The 26,016-nt window shown below is 43.0% G+C and overlaps 1 protein-coding gene across 3 annotated transcripts; it reads right to left on the bottom strand.

Moving 5' to 3' along the window:
- Nucleotides 1-8,684: 8,684 nt before the first annotated feature.
- ATG101 (autophagy related 101) lies at nucleotides 8,685-16,240 on the bottom strand. 3 transcript variants are annotated; one of them, XM_073614104.1, is made up of 3 exons: nucleotides 16,112-16,240; nucleotides 11,360-11,629; nucleotides 8,685-9,423 (listed from the first exon to the last, which is right to left on the bottom strand). In XM_073614104.1, the coding sequence occupies exons 2-3, from the start codon at nucleotides 11,609-11,611 to the stop codon at nucleotides 9,019-9,021; spliced, it is 657 nt and encodes a 218-aa protein (XP_073470205.1). In that variant the 5' UTR covers nucleotides 11,612-11,629; nucleotides 16,112-16,240; the 3' UTR covers nucleotides 8,685-9,018. The 3 variants fall into 3 exon arrangements, with proteins under 3 accessions (XP_073470205.1, XP_073470204.1, XP_073470203.1); XM_073614103.1 differs by lacking the exon at nucleotides 16,112-16,240 and adding an exon at nucleotides 15,936-16,075; XM_073614102.1 differs by lacking the exon at nucleotides 16,112-16,240 and adding an exon at nucleotides 15,793-16,004.
- Between the last annotated feature and the right edge of the window lie 9,776 nt (nucleotides 16,241-26,016).

The following is a 26,016-nucleotide window of genomic DNA, read 5'->3' on the forward strand; positions in this document are numbered from 1 at the left end:
GGCAGTTTTCAATCCATGTACTCACCCTTTGATCCATGCTGACAGACCTTAGTTTGTACAGTAAACGTTTATGGGGAACCTTATCAAATGCCTTTGCAAAATCCAGATACACCACGTCTACGGGCCTTCCTTTATCTAGATGGCAGCTCACCTCCTCATATAAGGTTAATAGATTGGTTTGGCAAGAATGATTCTTTATGAATCCATGCTGATTACTGCTAATGATACCGTTCTCATTATTAAAATCTTGTATACAGTCCCTTAACATCCCCTCCAAGAGTTTACATACTATTGATGTTAGGCTAACTGGTCTGTAATTCCCAGGGATGTATCTTGGTCCTTTTTAAAATATTGGTGCTACATTGGCTTTTCTCCAATCTTCTGGTACCTTACCAGTCAGTAGACTGTTCTTAATAATAAGGAACAATGGTCTGGCAATTACTTGACTGAGTACCTTGAGGACCCTCAGGTGCAATCCATCTGGTCCTGGTGACTTATTAATGTTACGTTTTTCAAGTCTATTGCTAATTCTCTCCTCTGTTAGCCATGAGGGTGCATCCTGTGACATGTCATGAGGATAAACATTACAGTTTTGGTTACCGAAGACCCTCATTTCCCTCGTGAAGACTGAGAAGAATAAATTCAGTACCTTCGCCATTTCTCCATCATTTGTAACCAGATTCCCTTCATCATTATTTATGGGGCCAATATGATCTGACCTCCCTCTTTTACTATTTATATACTTAAAGAATTTCTTGGGATTTTTTTTTTACTCTCCTCTGCTATGTGCCCTTTGTGTTCTATCTTAGCCACCCTGATTGCACCCTTACATTTCTTGTTGCATTCTTTGTAAAGTTGGAATGCTGACGATGATCCCTCAGCCTTGTTTTTTATGAAGACCTTCTCCTTTGCTTTTATATGCATTTTTACGATGGAGTTAAGCCACCCAGGACTTTTATTAGCTCTCTTAAATGTATTCCCCATTGGGATGCACTGGCTAATACCCTTTTTTAATATGCTCTTAAAGCATACCTATTTTTCCTCCGTGTTCTTTGTTCCTAGGATTTTATCCCATTTAATATCTTCTAGCAAGGAGCATAGTTTATGGAAGTTGGCTCTTTTGAAATTCAATGTCTTTGGATTCCCCTTATGTTTCCTATTTGTGTGACTTATACAAATTGACCTATGGTCGCTGTTTCCTAAATTGCCCCGTATTTCTACATCCTCGATCAGGTCTGTATTGTTAGTAATCAGTAGGTCTAGTAATGTATTGTACCTTGTTGGTGCAATTACTATCTGACCCATGAAATTGTCCTGTAAGACATTTAGGAAATGGCAAGCCTTAGCGCGGTTCCTTCTGCCCAGCCTATGTCTGGATAATTAAAATCCCCCATTATAATGACGCTTCCCATCCTTGCCGCCATTCCAAACTGTGAAAGAAGATCCGCCTCCCCCTCCTTCCTCATTTTGGAAGTATAATTATTAATGTGGAATGTATGTTCCTTGCTAAAGAACATTGTTTTTTATCGTTATTATGGGTAAAGTTCCGCTTTAAGTCCTGCTAGATCACTTAAGGCAGGGGCCCTTTTGCGGGTATAGCTATGTAAAACTTTAAAAATAAGGACTGTTTAAAATCCAGTAATACACTATCTCACCCTGCTCTGCACACGCTCAGTTGCTCTCAATTTTTAGGCACTGTCGAGTTTGTGGAGGCCGATCTGCTGACAGCCTTAAAGCAGAATTAAGCCCTTTTATCCTTTACAGCCAAGGCTGCTTCTGTTTGATCTGCAACTGCCACGGTGCTGCACATGTGATCAGTTATGACACCAGCTGTTTGATGATTTGACAGTTTGGTTGATGACACAAGCAAATGTGACAGCAATTCTGGCATTCCAGAAATGTAGTTTTTTTTTAAATCATTAAATCAATGGGTTTAGATCTACTTTATGATTTACTGGTGTTCAGGTGCTCTGGGCTTCATCAAAATGGCAGCCTCCAGCAGGGAGAAACATGAGCAATGCTAGAAACAATTTACAGCACACACTCATTTTGGTAGCATACTTATTCATGTGGAATGCGTGTTCCTTGCTAAAGAACATTATTTCTTATCAAGCTGTTATGGTAAAGTTCCACTTTAATTTGCTAAAGCATTGGGGTTGATTTACTGGAGAGTGCAAAATCTGGTGCAGCTCTGCATAGAAACCAATCAGCTTCCAGGTTTTTTTTGTTAAAGCACAAGCTATAGAAGCTGAATATTATTATATTATTATTATACACCATTTATATAGCGCCAACAGTTTACGCAGCGCTTTACAATGTAGAGGGGGGACAACACAATTACAGTACAGTTCAATACAGAAGGGACAGGATAATTACCATGCACCAGATTTTGCACTTCCAGCTTTAGTAAATCAACTCTATTGCGTATCAAAGAATCTCCATGGTGTCTTTTTCATTGTATCCTGTTTGTTCCATTTTCCACTACTTCTTGTCTACATACACCAGACATCAGCTGCACATTATTGCTTAGGACTGGCTTCCTGATAGTGATAAGGTGGACCATTCCTGTGCAATGTGTCGAACTGCTTTTTGTAGTCTCCACCAGGGGCAAGTTACTTGGTGACAACGTGGGAGTAGAAGTGGAAAGCTGTTGTCACCCCATGACAGGATATAAACAATCACCTTAATGACAGAATTACCAGAAAATTGTTAAGGAAAGCTGCATTTTTAAAATGATTGGTAACAATTTTTAAAATCACTTAAACATGGTAAATCTTATGAGATAGAATGCATGAAGGTAAAAAACCTTCGGCCTGTACAACCACTTTAACTCTTTTCAGGTAATAGGTTTCTTTAATTCTCACCTGTCCTCCAATGAGGCTGATGGAATGCGGATCGCCTGCCATCAGCTTCTACCACAGTTATAAGCCTTGTACACGCGATCGGATTGTTGGCCAACAAAACTGTGGACTTTTGTCCGAAGGGCATTGGCCCAAACTTGTCTTGCATACACACGGTACACAATTGTTGGCCAACAATCACGAACATAGTGACGTACTACATGGTTTTTCAGCTCTTTGGCGCAACCCTTTGGGTTCCTTTTGCTAATTTTGTGTTAGTAGAAGTTTGGTGAGTGTGGATTCGCGCTTTTCATTTTGCGCTTTTCATTTCGTGCTTTTCAGTTTTTTTCTAAATGACCGTTCGTCAACCAGACATGTTGCGGAATCGTAGGAGATAACGTGTTATTTATTATTGGCCTTGGAGTTATTGCTTTGACATTATTTTGGTTGAATAATGATTTGATTTGGTATATTTTCTATATTTTTGGATGCATAGAATTCACTTTTTGGTTAGATAGCACGTCTAATTTTATTTATTTTTTTTTTTTATGCACAATAAAAAAATTGTGGAGAATAATACTCGGCTATGTGTTTTACTTAAAATGACAGTTTGGGAGTAGGCAGTTACAGTTTAAAAAATACAATGTAAAATTGACAAGGGACACCAACATGGCTGTATCTTTGATTTTAAAAACTACGGGATAATGGTGTTTTGGTAACTTGCCCAAATAAAAAAAAAGCATTATAATATTATTCTTGATATCACTAGAAAAAAAAAGCCTTTGAAAATGTGTTTGCAATAACTCCATCAGTATCACCAGCAAAGCAGCTTCATTATTATCCCATTAAAGAAGAAGAGAATTGTGCGCTGCATTTAGAGATTTCATAATTTGCCACGTCACAAATGTTAATTCTCCATTACGAATGCTAGTTTACAAGACCGACTGCTTCAGGCTCGTCCTTGCTTCCAAGCATGCGTGTTTGTATTTTTGTCAGACGGACTTGTGTACACGGAAAATCTGACAACACACATTTGTTCGCGGAAAATTTTAAAACCTGCTAGCCAACATTTGTCTGTGGAAAATCCGACAATTGTCGAATTTACCACCAACAGCCTGTCATCGAACATTTCCCGTCAGAAAGTCCAATCGTGTGTACGTGGCTATAGAGGCTGGGGAAAGTGAAAGGGGGACCAGAAAGTGACATTTTAAACGTCGCTTTTGAGTAAGCAAGAAGAAGGGGAGGAGAGTAGACAGATGTCCGCTCTGCTCCCCCTGTCAGTGGCACCTGCCATGCTGGTCCCCTGTGTGCCGATGTGGATACAGGATACATGGCAGGGGTGCGGGGCAGCCATTACTGGGAAATGTTTAGAAGTGATTGGGTGGCTACCCAACTGCCTGGTTGCTTCCATCTGACAACTGTCTGTTGGCTTGTTACACACTCCCGGTGGCCACTTCTACTGGTGTAGTTTTTATGTCGGTGGCAAAGAAAGGGTTAAAGAAAGGCATCGTTCACATTTACCAAAAAACTGCCCATGCAGGTAAGGGGCATCTGTAGATGAAAACAAACTGTGCAACTTTGGCCAAAGTGGAATAATAGGTGATGGTCAATAATGTACCTGTTTGAAAAAATTCTCAGAGAGCTGCCTTGTTGCTAGGACATTTCCACCATCACAGGAGTGGGCTGTCAAATGCTGAGCTCAGAGCTACTGCGTCAGGGAAGAGAAAGTGCATGTGATTGGGTTTGAATCAAAGAAAGAGCTCACCTTTAATTTGCGATTGGCATCGTATGGACTCCAAAAAGTGGTAAGTTAATATAACTCTGAAGGTGTACTGTTTTTTTTTTTTTTTTTGAATAGCGATATGCACCAAGCTAAGGAGTATTCAGCAACCATCTACAAATTAATGTTACGGACTAATAAAAACCATAAAGCCATATAAAACTGACTTTTACTGTATGAATGCGAAAATATTCAAGAATGGCAGCAACCTATGTTATTCAAGAGTGGTGGGACACATACATCTTTATGATGATCTTATCTGTTTTGTACCACTTACTTAAATAGTGCTGGCATGGCAACCTAGATAAGCTGGAGATCACTTTCTGCATCCTTTACTGCTGTCATGCTGTGTCAAACTCCAATAGACTTTTCTGAACAAGGCTGATGTACCTTTAAATCAATATGCTTACAGTACAGTAAGTGAAGTAAGGATTTCTTGCTAAAAGCTAAACTAATGGATACCAAATAAAAAACGCACACCTGATTGTTTTGGTGTTGTGTCAGTGTATGTACAGTATGTATACCAAAGGAAAGATATCAGCCCTCAAATTTTCCACTCGCCTCCTCGAATTTTGCAGGTGGAAAATAAGTGCTGGCAAGTGTGGGGCTACCTCGGAGGGGGGGGGGGGGGGCGAGCAGGTGGGGTTGAATGGGAGCCGTTCTCCCAGCCAGGGGAAGAGAGGACAGGAAGAGGCGAGCCAGCCGGATCATCAGAGAGCGGGGATTGCCCACTGTAACAGCTTTCATTTGAATTGCCCAGTGTTCCCCGAGCTCACTGTCACACAGTCCCGCCTCCTGGCCCGGCGCCTTTGATAGACAGAACACCAGTCCAATGCCGGGACATGCGACATCATCAAAGGCGCCGGGCCAGGAGGGGGGATTGTGTGATGGTGTGCTCCGGGAACACTGGGCAATTCAAATGAAAGCTGTTACAGTGGGCAATCCCTGTTCTCTGATGATCCGGCCAGCTCGCCTCTTCCTCTGCACAGGTGAGGCTGCACTGATGGGCACTGCTTATGCTGCATTGATGGGCACAAGTCATGCTGCATTGATGGACACAGGTCAGGCTGCATTGATGGGCACTGGTGAGGCTGCGCTGATAAATTTGTTGTTAATATTTATTTGTGTAACTTAATTCTGCATAAAACATTTAAGTGTCATTTCATGAGATAATTTTAGGTCGTGTTTAGGGGCAGGACACGGTAGGGGTTGGGTGGGGTAACTGGTGGCGGGTAACACTTAAGGTCTGGCTAGTAGCTCAAGACTTGAAATTTTGAGCCCTGCTTGATATCATTCTCCCCTATTTATGAAAGCATTCTCTGATTGAACAAGGTGGGGATCGTGATATCACCCCACCTCATCCATTTATTGAATAAATGCAAAGCAGGCTCTGAATGGTGTTCATGCTGAGCAGACCACAATGCAGCAGATCGGCACAGGACCCAGAAGCTAATAAAGATCACTGCAGTAGCGGTGCCTAATTCAGTGACTTATAGCTTCCACAGTTATTGGATAGGTATGGTATATGAAAAGTTACATTGGTCCAAGCTGGACAAAAAAAATATTCATACCCGGAATTCATCTTTAATACTGAATATTCAGATTCATACATAAACCTAGTCCTGGTTGTTCTTTATAAATTGAGATACTCAATTAGCTCTTTTTGATTAATTTCTGTATAGCATGTATTGGCTTCCTAAGAAAAGTAAAGCCTATCTCTGGGCTGCTTTCAAATTTACCCATGAAGTGGCCCCAGTGACCTCCCCCCACCCCCACACTGCATGCATTAAATGCTTATTTGGCTAGGAGAGGGAGGAATAAAGCCGGCCATACATGGGTGGGCCTCTGGGGTCCAAGACCATTCACATGTCCCAGGCTGTAATATTATTGGGGTCATGTTCTGGGTCTGCCTCTGACCCTCCCTCATTCACAAAATGATGCACTTTCATCTTCTGTTTAGTTAGCTTCTCTTTAATAAAGACGTTTTTTTTTTTCACCAGTTTTAGGCCAGAAAGGGTGTGGGTGAAGAATGGGAAAAGCTGAGCTCCAGGCAGATATATCTGAAAGGCTGTGAAAAACACCAACTTGTGTATCAAATGACATTACCTTTCACATAGTTACCGCCTGCAGACATATTCATGGAAACCTGCTATCCCTTTTCTTTATAATTCTAGTTACTTTGCTATCTTTGACCTATACTAACTTACTGACCCGGAACAAGCATGCAACATATGAAGTCAGAGGAAAGACCTCCCCCATGATCTGCATACCTTTGTCAGGTCTGCAAGGCCTATTTAAGTATTTGGATGAGGTTAATAGCAGTTTCAAAAAGGAATATCAGCCTACATACAGTATTTTTACAATACAGGTTCCCATAAAAGTGTACCTAATGCTAAAACTTTTTTCACTTTGGAAAGAAACTTTAAAAAAAATTTTTTTTGCTGTGTGTGCCTGATTGGGGAGATAATCCGTCACCTACTATCTTTGAGATGCAAGAGAAAGTGAGAGCAAAGTTACCATTAGACAGTTGTCCTGGAACAGGTGTTCCCATTGAAGGATGTGTGGTCCTCAGGTTCCTTCCTCCCCTGCCCCTGGGAGATCTCTCTTCAGTATAGAGAGAATAGACCAAGTATTCGATGGTCGTCTTCGGCTGATCTAGAAGAACGGAGTCTGCCAAGCCTTCTGGCTAGGCAGACCATGGAAACCCTTTGTCCCTGTCAGGAGCCTTGCGCCCCGGGGGATCAGGGTAGGGGTCCTACTCCTTGGGGGGGTGGGGGCACACCCTTAAGTGCACCTTTTTAGTGTGAGTGTGTGGCACGTTTTTTGTTCACTTAATGTTTTTTTTCGTTTCAGAAGAAAAAGAAAAAAGGTGTCCCCATGGAAAGACATTTTTCTATTCCTGTTCCAGTGACAACTGTAAAAGTTTGAATTGTTTGTTCCATTTCTTTCTGTCCGAGGGCAATATTCCCCAGAACAGACAGAGGTTGAATCTCCTCAATGTAGACATCGACAATAAAACCTTAAAGGGGACAACAACCACAATGGAGTACCATGTCATGTTTTTGCAGTTCAAGATAACTGTTTTAATTCCGTATAATATATAATCCAGTGTGCTTCCTTGCTCCCTTTATCTTGAGCTTTAATAGCTGAAGCTGAAAGCGGTGTTAAACCCAAAACCAAAAATGTGTTATATTGCAGATAAACAATCATTAGATGTGGGGGCTGCATTAGTTTTCTTTTTAAAGCCTTTTCCCTTTGTTTTCACCTGATGATCTGGCCAGTAACACACCTCCTGTGTTAGAGTGGACCCACTCTGGATGAAGGAGCACAGGGGGACCTTTGGACTGCAGCATTGTCAGTCTGGGGGAGGGGAGTGTTAGACGTACTAGCAGATTTAGATGCACTAACAAATTGGAACCAAGCCAGCTAATACTTTATAAGCAGTTACAGCATTTTTTTTTCTTTTGGCATAAAGGTTTTACATAAATAAAATAAAAGTTTATCATTGTAAGCACTCCTGCCAGCGTTAAATGCTTTGTCCCATCCCTGTGGCTGATACATCTGCAGGAAAACTTGTTCTTTTAAAAAACAACAGACTTACTAGCTAGATCACCAGGTGAAAATAGAAGAAAGAAAGCCTATAAAAGAAAATGAATGCGGTCATCACATCTAAGATTTGGTGAGCTACAATATAATAAATGTTTGCTTTTGGATTTAATACTGCTTGAAGCCCAAATATATGCTTTGTATAAAGAGTTTTATTTTAATTAAATTTCTTTCAACAACAAGTTCTACATTTCCCTTCAACTATTAAATCTCTGATAAAGAAAGCATTCCAGATCTCCTGAAACACACTGCCCTATATTTAATATGGAAATAAACATTCATGTGGTGCCTTGGTGTCTTTTTTTTAACTAATTGGATTTAGTGCAAATTGCAACAGCTACTGCACACTTTTAATATTACACCACCTACAGATTATTTTCAAGAGAACATTTTTACACTACATCTGACTTCTAAACAAATACAGTGAATATAAAGAATATATAATAAAAAGGCCAATAATCTGGATACCTTTTATTATTTATAAGAATTACAATATTTTACACACCCTAAAACAGGGATCCTCAAACTATGGCCCTCCAACTGTTGCAGAACTACACATCCCATGAGGCATTGTAAAACTCTGACATTCACAGACATGACTAGTCATGATGGGAATTGTAGTTCCTGAACACCTGGAGGGCCGCAGTTTGAAGACCCCTGCCCTAAAAGAAAGAAGAAATTACTATATACAAACTTGACACTTTTCTATGATTTCTCGTCAATCGGTGTAATTAATGAGCATAAAATGAATGACTGCAGTCCATTCTATAAATATTTCAGGTACATGCAGAGCTACAGTGCCAGTGTGTCTTTGATGAGTCTCCTCATTGTAGTAGTGACAGATGTGCCCAAAGAGTCAGTGATCTGAAAGGAAATTTTGTACAGATAAGGCTGAACATCTTTCAAAGTTGTATCAAAGACATTGTCCACTTCTGATTGTGTTGGCATTTTTGGTAGATATTCGTGTCTGTTCATCACTTCCACAACATTAATGATCTTTTCTCCCAGTTTCTCTCCCACTTTTTCCCTACAGATCTGTCGTTCCTGCTCAGTGGCAAGTGACACGACATTGACTTTGATTGTCCAAACCTCCCATGGGATGCATTCATCCGAGAATGGCCAACGAGACTTCTTTTTCTGGTAGAATTCAAGAGAAATCTGACCAATGCCATCATTCCCAGAATTCCTGAGAGCGTCCTGGGAAGAAGAAAAAAAAAAAAAAAAAAAAGAGGAGACGTTGAGGATTCTAACCAACACACTCAGGCTCATTAAATAAGGCAATACGATGCCCCAAGCAATTACCTAAGCTTCAGGAATCAGGTTAAATGCTGTGTTTTAGCTCATTATATTTTTTCTAGATTTCAGTTTACAAATAAAATGTGTGACATTGGTATTGAACTTAAAGCGGAGCTCCACCCAAAAGGGAAGCTCCCCCCCCCTCCACTGCCACATTTGGCACTTTTTTTGGGGGGGGGGGTACCTGGTACCTGCTCCCACTTCCAGGCAAGATCGCCACAGCAATCTGCGAGTATGTCCAGCCCCTCCTCCTTCTGGGACACACTCAGGTCCCAGAAGACGGCGAGGCCATTTACAAAGGGCAGTGCGACTATCGCATGCCTTGCTGTGAATCTTGCCGGCTTTTCTTAGTTAAGATGCCGGCGCCTGCACGCAAAGCTGATTAAAGAATCGGCTTGGGTGCCAACATCGCTGGATCCCTAGACAGGTAAGTGTACTTATATTAAAAGTCAGCAGCTACAGCATTTGTAGCTGCTGAATTTATTTTTTTGGGGGGAGACTGGAGCTCCTCTTTAAAGACAATGAGCCAAATATGCAGATTAAATAAATTTGGAATATGAGAGATGTTGTAACTGCTAAAGGATATTTGTCCATTTATTCCTGAGATTACACAGCTTTGCCACTCAGCACAGCCAGCCTGGAGACCTTACATTTGTCTACTGCAATCAAAGTGGATCTCCAGCCCCCCCTCCCACATTTTTTTCTTGCACACCTCTGCCTACTTTGATGTGGGTTGTAACCAATTTAGATACTCACCTATCTAGTGGCTCCAGCAGTGTTCTGCAGAATCCATTCAGAATCCTGCCTCCCTCAGTCCTGCACCACCATCTTCTCTAGTTACTTCCTATGGAGGTAAACTGGCTTTTCCGGGTTCAGCCCCCGGGCCTTGTGATAAAACGGCGCTAGGCCCAGCTCTCCTCTTCCTTTATCAATGGAGCAATATGCCTCATGGGATATGTGACAAACAATACCCAGGAGGCAAAGGGAGGACAGTGCAAGGGGACTGAACGTCTTTTAGTTAAAAAAAAAAAAAAAAAGCGTACTCCCCGTGTAAAGGAGGGGAGACAGCCACCCTCCTTTACAAGGGGAGTGCACTTTTTTTTTTCTTTTTTTGAATTTTGACATGACTATGAGGACGAAGATCACTTTAAGTAGTACAATTAGGTCTTGTCCCTGCCACAAGCCTGTGACTGGACAATGAAGGAGAAGCAGCAGTCTCATAAGCTCATCCCTCTACCACTCTGCTTTGTTCTCTTATTAGCATGTCTCTTATTAGCACATGAAAACTGCAGCATGTCTGACTAGCTCTTTATGTCTAAAGTCAAACATTTTCTTTTCTTTTTATTAGCGTACAGAAGGGTTTAAGCCCCTTCTACTGCTTTTTTAATTTTAATTAAATATCTATCTATCTATCTATCTATATATCTCTCTCTATCTATCTATCTATCTATATATTGTATCTAAAGCCAATTTTATTTCATTTTACATAGAGCAGTAAGGGATTAAAACTTCCTGTTGTGTTTTTATTGCTGTCTGGGTCCCCACTAGGGAGAATCCTTAATCCTGGTGACCATTCTCACAAATACATAAAGTGACAACTATCTAAAGCTGGCCAAACATGGATCAAAATTCGGCCAGTTCAGCGGGGACCGGACAAATTTCGATCCATGTATGGGCACCCTAGTTGTGCACAAGTTGATGCATCGATCAACTTGTGTACAACCAGTCGGATGGTTTTTCCTGAATGGTTAGTCCACCGGCATACATATGGCACTGGCAGAGATATTTACCATTCTGTACTCTACTAAAACTTTTTAAAAAAATCCAGTTGTCTCACCTTGAATTCACTAACGGCCTTCCTCAGAGCTCTGTCCAGCTCATCTGAAGAAACTCTGACGTAAGTAAACTCTATAAAATCACAGTCAATGTCCTGAGTTCCAACAGTGCCGATAGAATAGGTTCCTTCCTTTTTGTAGTGGAACTTGCCTGTGCTACGGTGAAGAAGTATTGTATGTAGGACCGCCAGCATTGCTTCTTCTACCTGACGGCCCTCTACAGACACTTCCAATACCTCTGAACGGCAGTTCATTGTGATTTGTTAGAAAGCCTGTAGATACACAACAATTAAAATTTGTAAACAACTTAAGTGCAAAAGTCGTTTGCAGATATTGAGATGTCTTTATTACTAGAATAAACACAACTAAATTATTAAAGCGAAGTTCCAACCATAAAATCAACTTTGCAGAAATCAACAGCTCACCCCTTCAGCAATGTTGCTATGGGGTCCTTTGTATTCTGCCACTCAGTCTCCACGGTGCCTGACATAATTTCCCTCAGCGCATGTGCTCGCTAGTGCTCCTGGGAGATGCTTGTCATCATTTCCCAGGAGTCAGTGGGCAGCGCCGAGGGCTTCGTTGCCATCACAACTTGGCGGGCACTTCCGACGACAACGCCTGTTGTGATGGCTACGTCAGAAATGTACGGCGCTGCGAGCCATACCTCTTGTGCATGCGCGAGATAGGGCGGTGCATGCTGGTCGCTCAGCTGCCCCTGATCCCAGAAGATAGTGCTTGTGGGCTTCACATGCCCACAAGCACTATGGAAATTGCCAGGAAAGAAGAATACAAGATACCTTCCGCTATGAAATCGGCAATCGAGCCGCGATTCATCACAGAAACCTGAGTGCTATAAAGAGGTGTTTGAAACAAACGATATTCATCCAAAAAAAAAAAAAAAAAAGAAAAAAGAAACATTTTTAACAGTTGGTATTCAACTTTAAGGGGTGCCAACTATTCAGTCAATTCATTCTTTATAAAAGAAAAGAAATAGAAAAATCTGGTGCACCTGTGCATGGTAGACAGCTTCTAACTACAGCTCAATTATGCTCTCACAAAAAAAAAAAAAAACCTGGGAGCCGAGTTCTATGCAGAGCTTCACCAGATTCTGTACTCACCAGTTTTAGTAAATCAACCCCACAAGGGTGTCACTGGAATAGAAAATCTTCTATGCGTGGCTACGGCAATAAAAACCTGTCGGCAGTTCAAGCTCTTCCCTTTTACTGAATCTACCAATAATCTGAGGAATTATCTAAGCTCCCTGCACAATTATAATGGTGCAAAAAACTAGCGCAAATGGCATGCACCATATTAACAAACAGACCTGATCTGTTTTGTGTCTATCAATGCCAGCTTCTTTTAGAGCCCTCACAAACTGGGGCGGGCGGGCGTCAGCGGTAAATCGGCGCTATTCGGCCGCTAGCGGAGTGGTTTTAACCCCCGCTAGCGGCCGAAAAAGGGTTAAAACCACCCGCAAAGCGCCGCTACAGCGGCGGTTTGGCGGTGCTGCCCCATTGTTTTCAATGGGCAGGGGCACTTTACAGGCGCTGCAGCGCTAAAAATAGCGCCTGTGTAGCGCCTGTAAAGAGCCTCTCCTGCCCGAGTGCTTTCACACTGGAGTGGTGCACTTGCAGGACGGTAAAAAAAGTCCTGCAAGCCGCATCTTTGCAGTGCTCCTAAAGCGCCCCTGCCCATTGAAAACAATGGGGCAGCGCCGCCACACTGCAGTGGTGCTTTGCGGGCGGTTTTAACCCTTTTCGGCCGCGAGGGTTAAAACTGCCCCGCTAGTGGCCGAATAGCGTCGCTAAAATGACGGTAATGCGGCGCCCGCCCCAGTCTAAAAGTAGCCTGACTGAGGAATGTAAACTGGGCAGAGGATTCCAGAGCATGCAGGTCCAGCTGAGTTGCTCTCTGTATCATGTCTATCACAGATGCAGCACAGAACAGGGAGAAGATCGCTCCCCAATAACAAAGGGGCTTGCATCCCTTTTGGCAATTAGTAGCTCCATCTAAGCACACAAGTGCTGTCTTACTAGACCTACAAGGCAGCAGTAACACAGCTGGTCTCTGGTCCCCCTGCTCCCTGCTAGAGAGGGAACAGCAGTGACTGGTTATTTACAGAAACCGGCATTATGAAGAGGAACGTTGAAGCAGCTGTTTCCACAATCCACAGCAAGAAAATAAATAATAGGATTGAGTTATGTAAACCCTAAAACAACATTTGTTATATTGCAGCTTACCAATCCTAAAATGTGTTGACTGCTTTAAGTTTTCTTGAGGCTGGGTTCACACCTCCAATGGATGCGGCTCACAGCAGGGGTCCGGTGCATTCCTGTTCTCCGACTCAAGGACAAATTTTTGCCTGAATTCGGCCCTGAAACGGAGCCAAAGACGCATAACGTTCCTGTGCAAGCCGCAAAGGAGATATGTGAACTGGCTCTATAGAGAGCCGGTTACACTCTCCTGTCATGCGAATTGGATGTGGGGAAACCTGCATAGGTGTGAACTCAGCTTTAGGCCCCATACACACTATTAGATTTTCTGCAGATTTTTGTCTTCAGATTTACCAAAAACATATAATATGAGGTCAAACCTTAAGAGTTTCAATTTGTAAGCAATCAGACAGGCCCTTGCAATACGTGGTTTTGGTAAATCTGAAGACAAAAATCTGCAGAAAATCTGATAGTGTGTTCTGTTTTAGACCCGATTTTGACAGGTACCCGCTCTCACTTTCACCTTGGCCGTCTAAGCGATCAAAAGCGAGAGTTCTTCTTCCCCCCTCCCGATGTCTTCTGGGACACCTGACAGGTCCTAAAAGACTGCCAGACCATTCACTGTGCGCAGCGCTGCTCGTGTTTGTCCATAGCAAACATGCCAGCGAGAGGGAGAAAACAGCTGGGGTGTGCACACCGCTGGATCATGGGACAGGTGAGTGGCTGTTTATTAAAAGCCAGCAGCTACAGTTTTTGTAGCTGCTGACTTTTAACCCCTTCCCACCTGCGCTATATTCAAAAAAAGACGGCTACAGCATGGGCTTACTTCACGCTTCCCTTCAGACTCAGCAGATCACAGATCGGGGTAAAGGGCAAATCACAGCAGCCCTTTACCATGTGATCAGCTGCGTTAAATGACAGCTGATCACGAATGCCAACACAAACCGGTTATCGGCTTTTCTTTCCTCATGCTGACAGCGTGAGCAGAGAAGAAGAGAGCCGATAACCGGCTTGTGTTAAAGGGACATCTATACTGATAATCGGGACACTGATTATCAGTGCAGTCCCAACAGTGCTCTTAATCAGTGCCCATCAGTGCTGCCAATCAGTGCTTCCTCATCAGCGTAACCTTTTAGTGTTACCTATTAGTGCCACCTATCAGAGCCCATTGGTGCCACCTATTAGTGAAGGAGGAAAATTACTCGTTTGCAAAATTTTATAAATAACTATGAAAAATGTTTGTGTTTTTTTTCAAAATGATGGGTCTTTTTTAGTTTGTTTGGCAAAAAATAAAAACCCAGTAGTGATTAAATACCACCAAAAGAAAGCTCTATTTGTATGAAGAAAAGGATAAAAATGTCATAAGGGTAAAGTGTAACATGACCGCGCAATTGTCATTCAAAGTACGACAGTGCTGAAAGCTGAAAATTGGCCTGGGCAGGAAGGGGGTAAAAGTGCCCAGTAGGGAAGTGGTTAATTTTCACTTAGGAGACTGGAGCCCCTCTGTAAGGAGCCCACCCTACCTTTGGTATCTTCTTTCCTTTCAATGTCCTTTATCTGTGAAGCCTCCCCAGTCCTGGCTGTATGTGATGGCCGGTGTTCTGCCATATAGTGTCCTCGTATCAAATAGTGTCCGCCTCGTACTGCGCAGGCGCAGCGCCTGCGCAGTACGGAGGAGCAGGAGAGGCCGAAAATGCCCGAAGTTGATCAGCTGACCATCAGCTGTACACGGCGCTCGGGCACTTGTTAGCGATGGCAGTGTAAGAGGGCCCCTCGCGGGCTCGCTTCGCTCGCCACGCTTCGGGCACGGCCTCGCTGCGCTCGGCAAATATTTATTCTAACTCTATGTCCACTTGGATAGTAGGGAATGATCCTGGACATAGGGTAAGAATAAATGCGCAGGCGCCGTGTACAGCTGACGATCAGCTGTTGAACTTCGGAGACTTTCGGCGTCTCTTTTGTCCTCCGTACTGCGCCTGCGCAGTACAGGGAGGACACTATATGATAGGGGACTGAATTCGATAAGACACCGGTTCCCCCTACACTGGCCTATGGCTCTCTTGTCCGAAATGTGGCTGTACACAGATCCCTCATCCAATAAGGAAGAGGTACCACGGCTATGTGCTCTGTGATTGGCTGATTGTGAATTAGGCATTAGGAAGACACCTGTATGTGAGCGCCTTCCATCCAGTGACCCCCAACCACCCAGCCATGACACTTACCGCCTCAGAGGGACAGAAGGCCTGCAGCTGCCGGTCAGTGCACTCATATAGAGGAGGAGCAGAGGGAAGAGCCGGGCTCAGCGCTGCCAGCTATGTACACACCGTGCCCTCCACCCGCACAGCTCTGTGCCCCCCACTAGTACCTGCTGATGAGGACAGAACCAAAACAATCAACGTCACCGGACCGTACCACCTTCACCGGAAACAGCCCGTACGCCGCTCCTATTATCCGCTCATACAAGAATGCCTTCCGTCTCTCTGTACTTCCAAGGAAATACGCTGAGACGGATTTTCAGTTTTCATTATCTATCGCACAGACCGTATTCGTAGTCCAGTATGGCTTTTCCGTTCCCTTGTCTCCCTTGAGTAATGGTATGGCCCGCTCTGTCGGGTTGACGCTTGAGCTCCCCCTGCAGGCCATGTTAGTGAAGACAGGAAACTCGATGAACTTCTGTGATAGAACAGGTGAAGGCAGACATAAGTCACATGACTAGTCTGAGGACCTCCTCTAGAAGGCCTCTGGATTAACAACTCATCTGTTTATTTCATGTATGTGCAAAAAGCAAAACTTTTCTTTAGTGTTGGATGGAGTGTGGAAGAGTTCAACATTCTCACAAGTTTTTCTAGCTGCCTGCAGAGAGATTCACCTTTTCCTGATGACCGTTGTCACTGAGGCAGAAAATAAACGGAAATCTCCAATGTTGTCACCGAGACAGAAAATAAACGGAAATCTCCAATGTTGTCACCGAGACAGAAAATAAAGGGAAATCTCCAATGTTGTCACCGAGACAGAAAATAAACGGAAATCTCCAATGTTGTCACCGAGACAGAAAATAAAGGGAAATCTACAATGTTGTCACCGAGAGAGAAAATAAAAGGGAAATCTCCAATGTTGTCACCGAGACAGAAAATAAACGGAAATCTCCAATGTTGTCACCGAGACAGAAAATAAAGGGAAATCTACAATGTTGTCACCGAGACAGAAAATAAAGGGAAATCTACAATGTTGTCACCGAGAGAGAAAATAAAAGGGAAATCTCCAATGTTGTCACCGAGACAGAAAATAAAAGGGAAATCTCCAATGTTGTCACCGAGACAGAAAATAAAGGGAAATCTCCAATGTTGTCACCGAAACAGAAAATACAGGGAAATCTCCAATGTTGTCACCGAGACAGAAAATAAAGGGAAATCTCCAATGTTGTCACCGAGACAGAAAATAAAGTGAAATCTCAAATGTCGAAGAGGTGAGGGAAAATCTTCCAAAGAGGAAAAGTGTTGTGGTGACAACTCTCTATGATGGGAATTCCCCTCACTTTGGAGAGATTTCCACTCACTTCCTGTTATGTCTCCAGGACAGGAAAAGAAAGGAAATCAGCCTAGCAGGACACAGACGGCAACAAATAACCCGACAGAGATTATATCTCTTCTCTTCTGTATCTGAAACTACAAAAAAGTCTTGACCCCAAGTACATTTAAGGCTGGGTTCACACCTCCGGAGGATGCGGCTCACAGCAGGGGTCCAGTGCGTCCCTGTTCTCCGTTTCAGGGATGAATCAGAGCCGAAGTTTTGCCTAAATTCGGCCCTAAAATGGAGCTAAAGACGCACAGGACTCCAGTGCAAGCCGCAACGGAGATATGTGAACCAGAGAGCCAGTCACAATCTCCGGTCATGGGAATTGTACACGGGGAAACCCACATCCAATTTACATAGGTGTGAACCCAGCCTTAAGGGCTCGTTCACACTAGTGTTGCCCTATGAAGAGCGATCTGCGTTTGGATCGCTTTTCAGAAAGCATTTTGCAGTGGTGAAGAGGCATTATATTGCCTACTCACCCACTACTTTAACCTCTTCAACCCAGTACTAGTGCGCCACAACTGTGCAATGCAGAGCAGTGCATTCACTTGAATGGGTCACGTTCAGCAGGCAAAAGTGATAGGGTGTATAATTTATGCTGCCACACGTGTACATAGCTGACTGCTGCTTCTGCAGCCAAAGGGGTAAAGGTTAGTGGGCGGTACAAGCATGGCTCCACCACAGGGTTTTACTGCCCTCAACCGCTAGCTTGAACAAGTCCTGTGGCTACATTTTAAATGTGCGGGGGGGCGGGTTGTGGTAAAAACAGGCAGCTGAGCTGTGTTTTTACAGCCTCCCGCAACCTCCTCTTTCTCTTAAAGTGGACCTTCAGTAATTTTTTCATCTTTCCATGTATTAAATCTTCTGTCCTTGTTGTTTTAACTTTGCATAGTAAACACTTTTTTTCTGCCAGTAAATACCTTATACAGCCCACTTCCTGTTTCTTGTCTGGTAAAAAGCCTAAAAATAAAACACAATAATGTGGGGCTCCAATAGTGAACAGTGAAAAAACGTGAATAGGGACCAAACAGTAGTGACTAAACAACCAATGTCAGAAAGTGAACCAAAAAGTAAAAGTGATAAGTAGCATTGTTCCAAGTAAATATTGAAAAAATTAATAAATCAAGGTTCATGGATGGACATCATGAAAAATATATCTTAAAGGTAGATTATGGGCATGAAAAAAGTCTCTCGCTAGACTCATATACTATACAGCATAAGAGTAAAACAGGCAAAAATGGATGATTTGGAGGATAAGTCCCATCCAGTGTGATCAGAAAATAGACTCAATGGTATATTGTGAATGGCATCCGACGTAAAAGGGCATAAAAAACATAAAAACAAACATAGAGTGACACTGTAATGTAGAAAATGGGGTTTACACTTACAGAAAATTGGATAAAAACACGCTAAAATCCTTCAGTAGCACAAACAGTATGCAGTGATTCCACGAGCATTACCTGACAGGTTTCGTCCTATTGGACATCATCTGGGGTGATGACATCATGCACAGCTCTCTCACTCACTCTCCTGAGAGTTTGCCCTGAAGGAAGGGGGGATGAGTCATAAGAGGGCCAATGAGAGCTGCAGGTATGTGCCTGTGTAAATTCAGGAAGTAAACAGGCAGCAGATTCAGCTCCCCACAGTTAAAATGGATGCAGCCAGACTCAGTGGAGGGAGATTTCTGCAGCATAATTGGCAAGTACAGAATCACAGTATATATATATATATATATATATATATATATATATATATATATACATATATATAAATTAATATGCAAAGTGGTTGGAGGGAAGCTTCAGAATGGCAAAGATGTTTTAATTACAAATTATGTGGTCCCCGAACCAGGCGGGGCCACATTCATGTGCAGGTCAACATTAACCGCTTACAGACCGGAAGATTTGGCTGCTTAATGACCAGGCCATTTTTTGCGATACGGCACTGCATCATTTTAACTGACAATTGCGCTGTTTTGCAACATTGTACCCAAACAAAATTGATGTCCTTTTTTTCCCACAAATAGAGCTTTCTTTTGGTGGTATTTGATCACCTCTGCGGTTTTTATTTTTTGCGTTATAAACAAAAAAAGTGACAATTTTGAAAAAAAATATATATATTTTTTACTTTTTGCTATAATAAATATCCCAAAAAAATGTTTTTAAAAAACAAAATTTCTTCATCAGTTTCGGTCGATTTATATTCTACTATTTTTTGTAAAAAAAAAAAAGCCAAAAAACCCCCAGTATGCATATATTGATTGGTTTGCGCAAAAGTTATAGTGTCTACAAACTATGGGAAAGATTTATAGCATTTTTTTAGAGCAGCGCTCTGGGCACTACAGATCCAGCCCGCAGCGCTGCTGTAACTGATCTCTCCCCCTCTCCTCTCACACTGTACCAATTGGTACGAAGAGGGGAAGAGCTAAGCCGGGCATGCGCCGGCTTGTTTACAAGTGATCGCTCAGTTCGGAGCATGCGTGCACGTATGCATGTCACAGCATCATCCCACTGAGACCAGGAACCCTCCGAGTGACGACGTCCTCCTGTGCTCTGCATGTTCAAGCCCGGGACACCAGAAACCACTGGCACTGCTGAGCAAGACCCTGCAGCGCTGCCTGGATGCTCGTTTTTGGATCCTTGTCGTCCAAAAGATGTGCCTGCTTTTATCTTACTTTGAGTAAGTGCATTGCTATTTAATTAAACGTGTTATAATTACTGCTGCACTTAGATTGGCGCTGCTTGTCCTTCTTATATTTCTCCCAGAGGTTCTTCTACCCTTCAGCATGCTGCCTTTCCAGTGCCAGCTACACTCCCTATGGTAAATCACCCAGGCTATGGACTCCCCCTAAAAAACCTTACACGTCTATCAGAAGTCATTTTTAAATGTTATTTTTATTCAATTATTGACTCTCTGCTATTCACCCTTCTGGAACTTTGGACTGTATGTTCAGAATTCAGACATTTCAACCATTCCCCCCATCCTGAAGATGATACAGCTTTGCATGGTAGATACCTTAGTGCAACAATTATTGTGTTTTTTTTTTCCTACTATTTTTGGCTAAACTTGGCCTGAAGATTTGATTGCCCCTAAATCACACACAGGCAACTGCTGTTTAGAGTAGGTATACATGCAGCTTTAAGCTTAAAAAAATAGAGTAACCCCAGTGAGCTTCAGTACTTATCCAAAATGAGGTTACAATGGAAATTAAGAAAAAAAACATTTTATATTGGGAAAACAGAATATAATATCTGAGAGTTTATATTTACTGCACTGGAATATGAGAGACAATAAGGCAAGCAGCTGACTTTACTTTAAGTAACAAAAAAAAGAAGGGTTAACGTTTATATACTTGTCTCCCTCTAGCAATGTATTGTGGTTATGCGCAGTAAATACACATCTGCTATTCATAAATACATTCACATAGCCTGAAAATTATACTCTTTTATATAACTAAGGCTGGGTTCACATATCTACCATCTGCGACGTAAACAGTGTCTCCAGACCCATGGAGAAATGCGCTGCACTTTAGCAGGTATGTGCAAGGGTGGATGGGTGGTTGTTTGTAATGTCCTCCACATTTCCCTCCTCTTTGGGCACCATGCAAGGGTCACGTGAGAGGCCTACCCTCGGGTAGGTTCTTCTGGGCTAAGCTAGGCCCCTTTTACAGGGTCACTTTACTACACATAGGGTACCTTTACTTTGTGCCATCTTCATCAATGCCCTGTGACAAGGCTGCCGTGGGGAATACTCAACCTTAAGGCAGACCTCTACACTTAGAGATGAGCATACACCATGTACACTGGCTCTGCAACTGTTCGCCAGTTAACTCTTGGTTCCCTATGATAATGCACACCTTCTCTGTAATCTGCATTTAGGAGGGACATGCTGAGCTTTGTGCGCATCCACCTGTCCAAAGTTTTCTTCTACTACTCCTCAATAGTGGAGTGAGCCCAGCCATGCACTCTGCGCAGGCTCCACACATGAAGTCAACTTAACTCTTGAACCTCTGCACCTCTGTACATGATGGGAACCTCTGCAGCGTTAATCTGCTCCTCTTGCTCTGGTAGATGGATTTGCACTGGCGGAAGGAGTGCCGACAACATCTCCCTCTCTGCTAGAGGCCATTCCACCTATATCATGTACACGCTACTGACAGGCTGTTTGGTAAACTTCTGTTACCCTAGGTAACCATTTGTGTCCTCACACTACTTCACGCTACACTGATATCTTCATACCCACTCGGTGAACTATGTGTGTGGCGGTTACCTGCGATACACTCCTTTCAGTAAGTTCAGACCAGCCAAGGACAACGTTTCAATACTTTACTTAGGGAAAGTGCAAAATGAACATTCCAAAGACCAACATACAAGTGCAAGGTAATTCCTAGGTCCCTACTCCTAACTACAGACTTGTGCTGCCCCAGCATACCTGCAAAGGTGAAGTCAAAGTAATTACAGTCCTTTATGCATATGTAAGTCCTTCAGAGGCATACTCCAGTGCTAGTGTCTTCGGGGGGAACTCCAGGTTCAGATGACTTTAAATCCTGATGGTAATACTTACTATAAATTACTATTTTTCTACATTACCATGTGCTGCCAAGTTGATATATAATCATGTATCCTTGATGTTCAGTACACATGCAGATGCATGTGTCTATACACATGATCATATATATATATATATATATATATATATATATATATATATATATATATATATATATATCAAGGTAACTGTACCGTCACCCCTCACATCTTTTGGCTAGCTAGCCACCTCTCTCTCCACCTTGTCTTCATTATGTGGGATTGTCCCTGATGTATCTGCACATCTCTCTTTATATGGGTCTTTTGGTATATCACCACATGCACTGTTTTCTCATCATTTTCATCATTTTAAACGGTCACCTTTGATTTTCATTGCAGTTTTTTATCAATATTATGTAGCACAGTGATACCCTATGTATTCATTATAGACTTTCTGACAATCACCACGTATCTATTACTCTGACTCACCGTGAAGACTGGCTATCTGTGTGTGCGCCCTGGCATGCGGCTCCAAATCACCTCAGCTCCCGGGACTGACTACCCTTCTGGCCCTGGCCCCACACTCACCATACTCTATCGCATTTAATCATAAGTATCCAGGTCTGGCACACTTGCCTTCTCCTGTCATGTTTAGTGCCATATGAGATTAATTATATTTATCCTTTATAGATACTCTTAAACTTTCGCCCCTGATGAGTGTTCATACACGGTCATTTTAGGCTGCAGATACATGCCTGCATTAGTAACTACCTCAGTTCAACATCCACATTAATCATATTTATACTATTCTTTATCACTTATTTCTATTGCAATGTGCCGCCTATATGAGATATATATATATCTATATATATATAGATATATATATATAGATATATATATATAAATTTACAGAATCTATTTACTATTTTTCTACATTACCATGTGCTGCCAAGTTGATATATAATCATGTATCCTTGATGTTCAGTACACATGCAGATGCATGTGTCTATACACATGATCAATACTTTTTACTTGTTTTGTACTATTGATATGTAGTTTTACATCTTTGCATGTTATTAAATATGTTTTTCTATCAATCTACCTCCACAATGTCATTAGTTTCCTTTAAAGTCCCAAATTCCTTCTTCATGTACTTGAACCTGGAATGGAGGCACACTACATATGTGCTTCATTTAAAGTCTCAAATTCCCCCCTTTATTTTACTAATCCTAACTACAGGCTTGTGCTGCCCCAGCATACCTGCAAAGGTGAAGTCCAAGCAATTACAGTCCTTCAGAGGCACTCATGCATATGTAAGTCCTTCAGAGGCAAACTCCAGTGCTGGTGTCTTTGGGGGGAACTCCAGGTTCAGATGACTTTACATCTCGATGGTAATATATGACCTCCTTCTGCTCCTCTGGTATCATTCTCCCTTTCTCTCCCTTATGGGCCCCAGTCACAGCTATCTTTATCTGTGGTCTCTCCATGGGGGAGCTCTCTGAACCCTCTATCCTCAAACGAAAATCTCCAGGGGTTCTCTCTCGAGGGCCGAACTCTAGTAACGGACCACTGTCTCATATTTGTTACGGTCTCCCCAACTTCCAAGGGCCTGATGTTGACCCCCAGAGCCAGGGAAAACTGACATTCCTCCTCAGGGTGCAGGTTACTAGGCATAGTGGGTGTGGTGCAAGGTGGAAAGATTGGGTGCCAGTCACTTTTTGTAAAAATGAACAAAGAGATTTTATTTCTCTTAACAGGAACGGTGGGAGAGAGGGTTAGGGCACAGGACACCCTTAGGCAAATGCAATAGCAATTAGGCAAACTCCGCAGACCAAAAATAGAACCAGGCAGACAGCAATACAAATAAAGGGCCTTTAAGCTGAATGCAACAATCTATATCTTGTAGCAACTGCTTGTCAGGGCTGGGCTCAGCCATTCCTTCTCTGAGCTGGCCGCTCAGCTGTCGGCTAATTGCCAGCTCCATTCTCTCCACAGTGACTCAGCTGTTGATGATCTGCTCATCAGTCCTGGCTATTTAAAGCCGTCCAGCTCACTTCATCTCTGCTTTCGCCTTTGGTCACATCTCAGAGACTTTCTCCTGCGTTCCTTTTGAAGACTTGCTCGGCTGACATATCTTCTGGCTCCTGATCCTGCTTGCTGTACTACTACATTGATCTCTGGCTTTCTGACATTGGCATTGGCTGACATTGGCATTACCTGATCTGGTTACTGAACTCTAGCTATGTATTGAGTACGCTTACTCTGTTTACCTTTTTATTATTATTAAACAAGTGTGATTAACTGTACTTCTGTCTGATTCATTCTGACACTGCTGTCTCTTATAGCAACAAGTTCTCTCACAGTATCCTACTGTAGATCTTCCAGTTTAACTCACAGTACCCCACTGTAGATCCTCAAGCTCAGCTCGCCATATTTCTCACTAGACTTCTTGGACTCTCAGCTACCTGCTGGATCTCTCGAGCTTCACCCACAGCTAACTGCTGTACTTATCTTCAAGCTTTACTTACAGCTACCTGCCATACTCCTTCAGGCTTTACTCACAGCTACCCGCTGTATTCCTGGATGAGTCTCCACTGAAGCTTTCCCACTTACTTCACCATTCCTGGCTAGTGAGGCATATGCTCTGGTACTCCTTCAGAACTTCATCCCTTCCAAACTTGCCTCTAGTAACAGGAGTGGTCTTCCCTCTGGCAACTGTTTCTCCTTTACCTCCGGCAATGCACAGGCTCCCCTTGGCTAAGCCTCTAACCCACGCAGCTCCACCCCAGGCTTCGGGCTTAACCTTTGCTGCTTCTCCTTTGCGGAACCCTGAATTACTGGATAGGCCTCACGTAGACCTAGCAACCAGTAGGACTCCTGGATAGGCCTCAGGTTTCAGGCCTAGCAGCCAGGAGCTGTTTGACACACATCCACCCAGGCCGCAGCTCCGGGCGGGAAGAACCCCGATCACCTGACTCCTCCCGAATAAATAGCCTATCCCAGCATGCACAGCAGCCAAAGAAACTCCTGCTGATTGGCTGAGAAAACTTATTTACCCATCACCTGAATTCACTGTACTCCATCATCCTAGTGCCAAAGGCAACAGTGCCACTTATTGACAGAAGAGAGAGACTACAAATTAAACTCAGACTTAGGACAGAAATCAGTGGATCAAAGACTAACAATTAGCCAGGCTAGTTACCACCTAGCACAATTAGCTTTATTAGCAGCCCTGTTTAGGACCAGGGTGCTACATATTTATATACCACAGGATTAGTAGGCCAGACCCAGAGCAGAACCCACCAAAAAGACCAAAGAACCGGGAAAGACAATAACTCCTACCGTCCTGGTCGGGACAGCACCTATCTAACTAATTCAACCTGCCTACACATGCAATTTATTCCTAATGACATCCCCATGCATCAGGAGCCCTGGCACGATTTTGTACGCGCTAAAGCATATGGTGCCGCAGCATTTATTTCCTTGCTGGTAGGACAGCCTATTGAAATGAATGGGCTGCCATACCCATGACATGCATGCGCACACATGTGTACATATGTGAACAAAGCCTTAAGCAGGGTAGTAAGGGGTTAGACTATAATAAGCAGAGAACCACTGTTTTTTACACACGGTGCCAAGGTAATAGAGAGGAAGAAAATATTTTGTCTTGCTTTACATCATAAAGCTCACCTCATTTATGGTACAATCTCAGTCAGGTCCATTAACAACAAGTATGTAGTGCAAAGGCTTGCTTAATCAGATACAAATTAAATGGATAATTTAGCTAGGATTGTGAAAGAGCTGGGGCACCCTTAGGCACCCTGGATAGAGGAACAATTGTGGGTGTGACCCAATTGTGCAGTGGGAGGGGCTTTAAGAGTCATGGCTAGAGTATGCTTTTAGACAAAATTTAGTTAGCTATGCTGTAAGCAGAGGAGCTGGAGTTGATTGCTTTGAGCTGTTCAGTGTCTTACAGGCTACTGTTCTGCTACTTCCTCTTATCTTTTGGATATTTCTAGAAGTATAGAGAGAGAGAGCAGGACAGGCAGCTAAAATATTTATAGAACTCCAGGCAATCCCTGGAGAGGTGTGTCCAGTAAGTGGCTGGAGAGCTTATAAATATTCTGAGGCTTGGCAGCCAAGGTGCTGAGTTCTAGGGTCCAGCCTTCTGGAGGTGACTGCCATGCTGGAGGCTTTGCCCCTGGGACAGAGAGACAGAGGAGAATCCTTTTTGAAGACATCACAGTCCCAGCTAGGGTTAGCTGGGGGGCCTACCAAAAAGAAAGACCCGAGAAAGAGAGAGCCTGGGTCAGAGCCTGGATAGACCCAGGAGAACAGGTGTCA

Source organism: Aquarana catesbeiana, linkage group LG02 (genome assembly GCF_042186555.1).
Source record: "Aquarana catesbeiana isolate 2022-GZ linkage group LG02, ASM4218655v1, whole genome shotgun sequence".
Taxonomy (NCBI): domain Eukaryota; kingdom Metazoa; phylum Chordata; class Amphibia; order Anura; family Ranidae; genus Aquarana; species Aquarana catesbeiana.

What these genes read in the sequence shown, in the direction of transcription:
- ATG101 (XM_073614104.1), bottom strand. Translation starts at nt 11,611, where the DNA reads ATGAACTGCCGTTCAGAGGTATTGGAAGTGTCTGTAGAGGGCCGTCAG. An exon ending in AGGCCGTTAGTGAATTCAAG is followed by an intron (nt 9,424 to 11,359) that starts GTGAGACAACTG and finishes TCTTCTTCCCAG; the next exon opens with GACGCTCTCAGGAATTCTGG.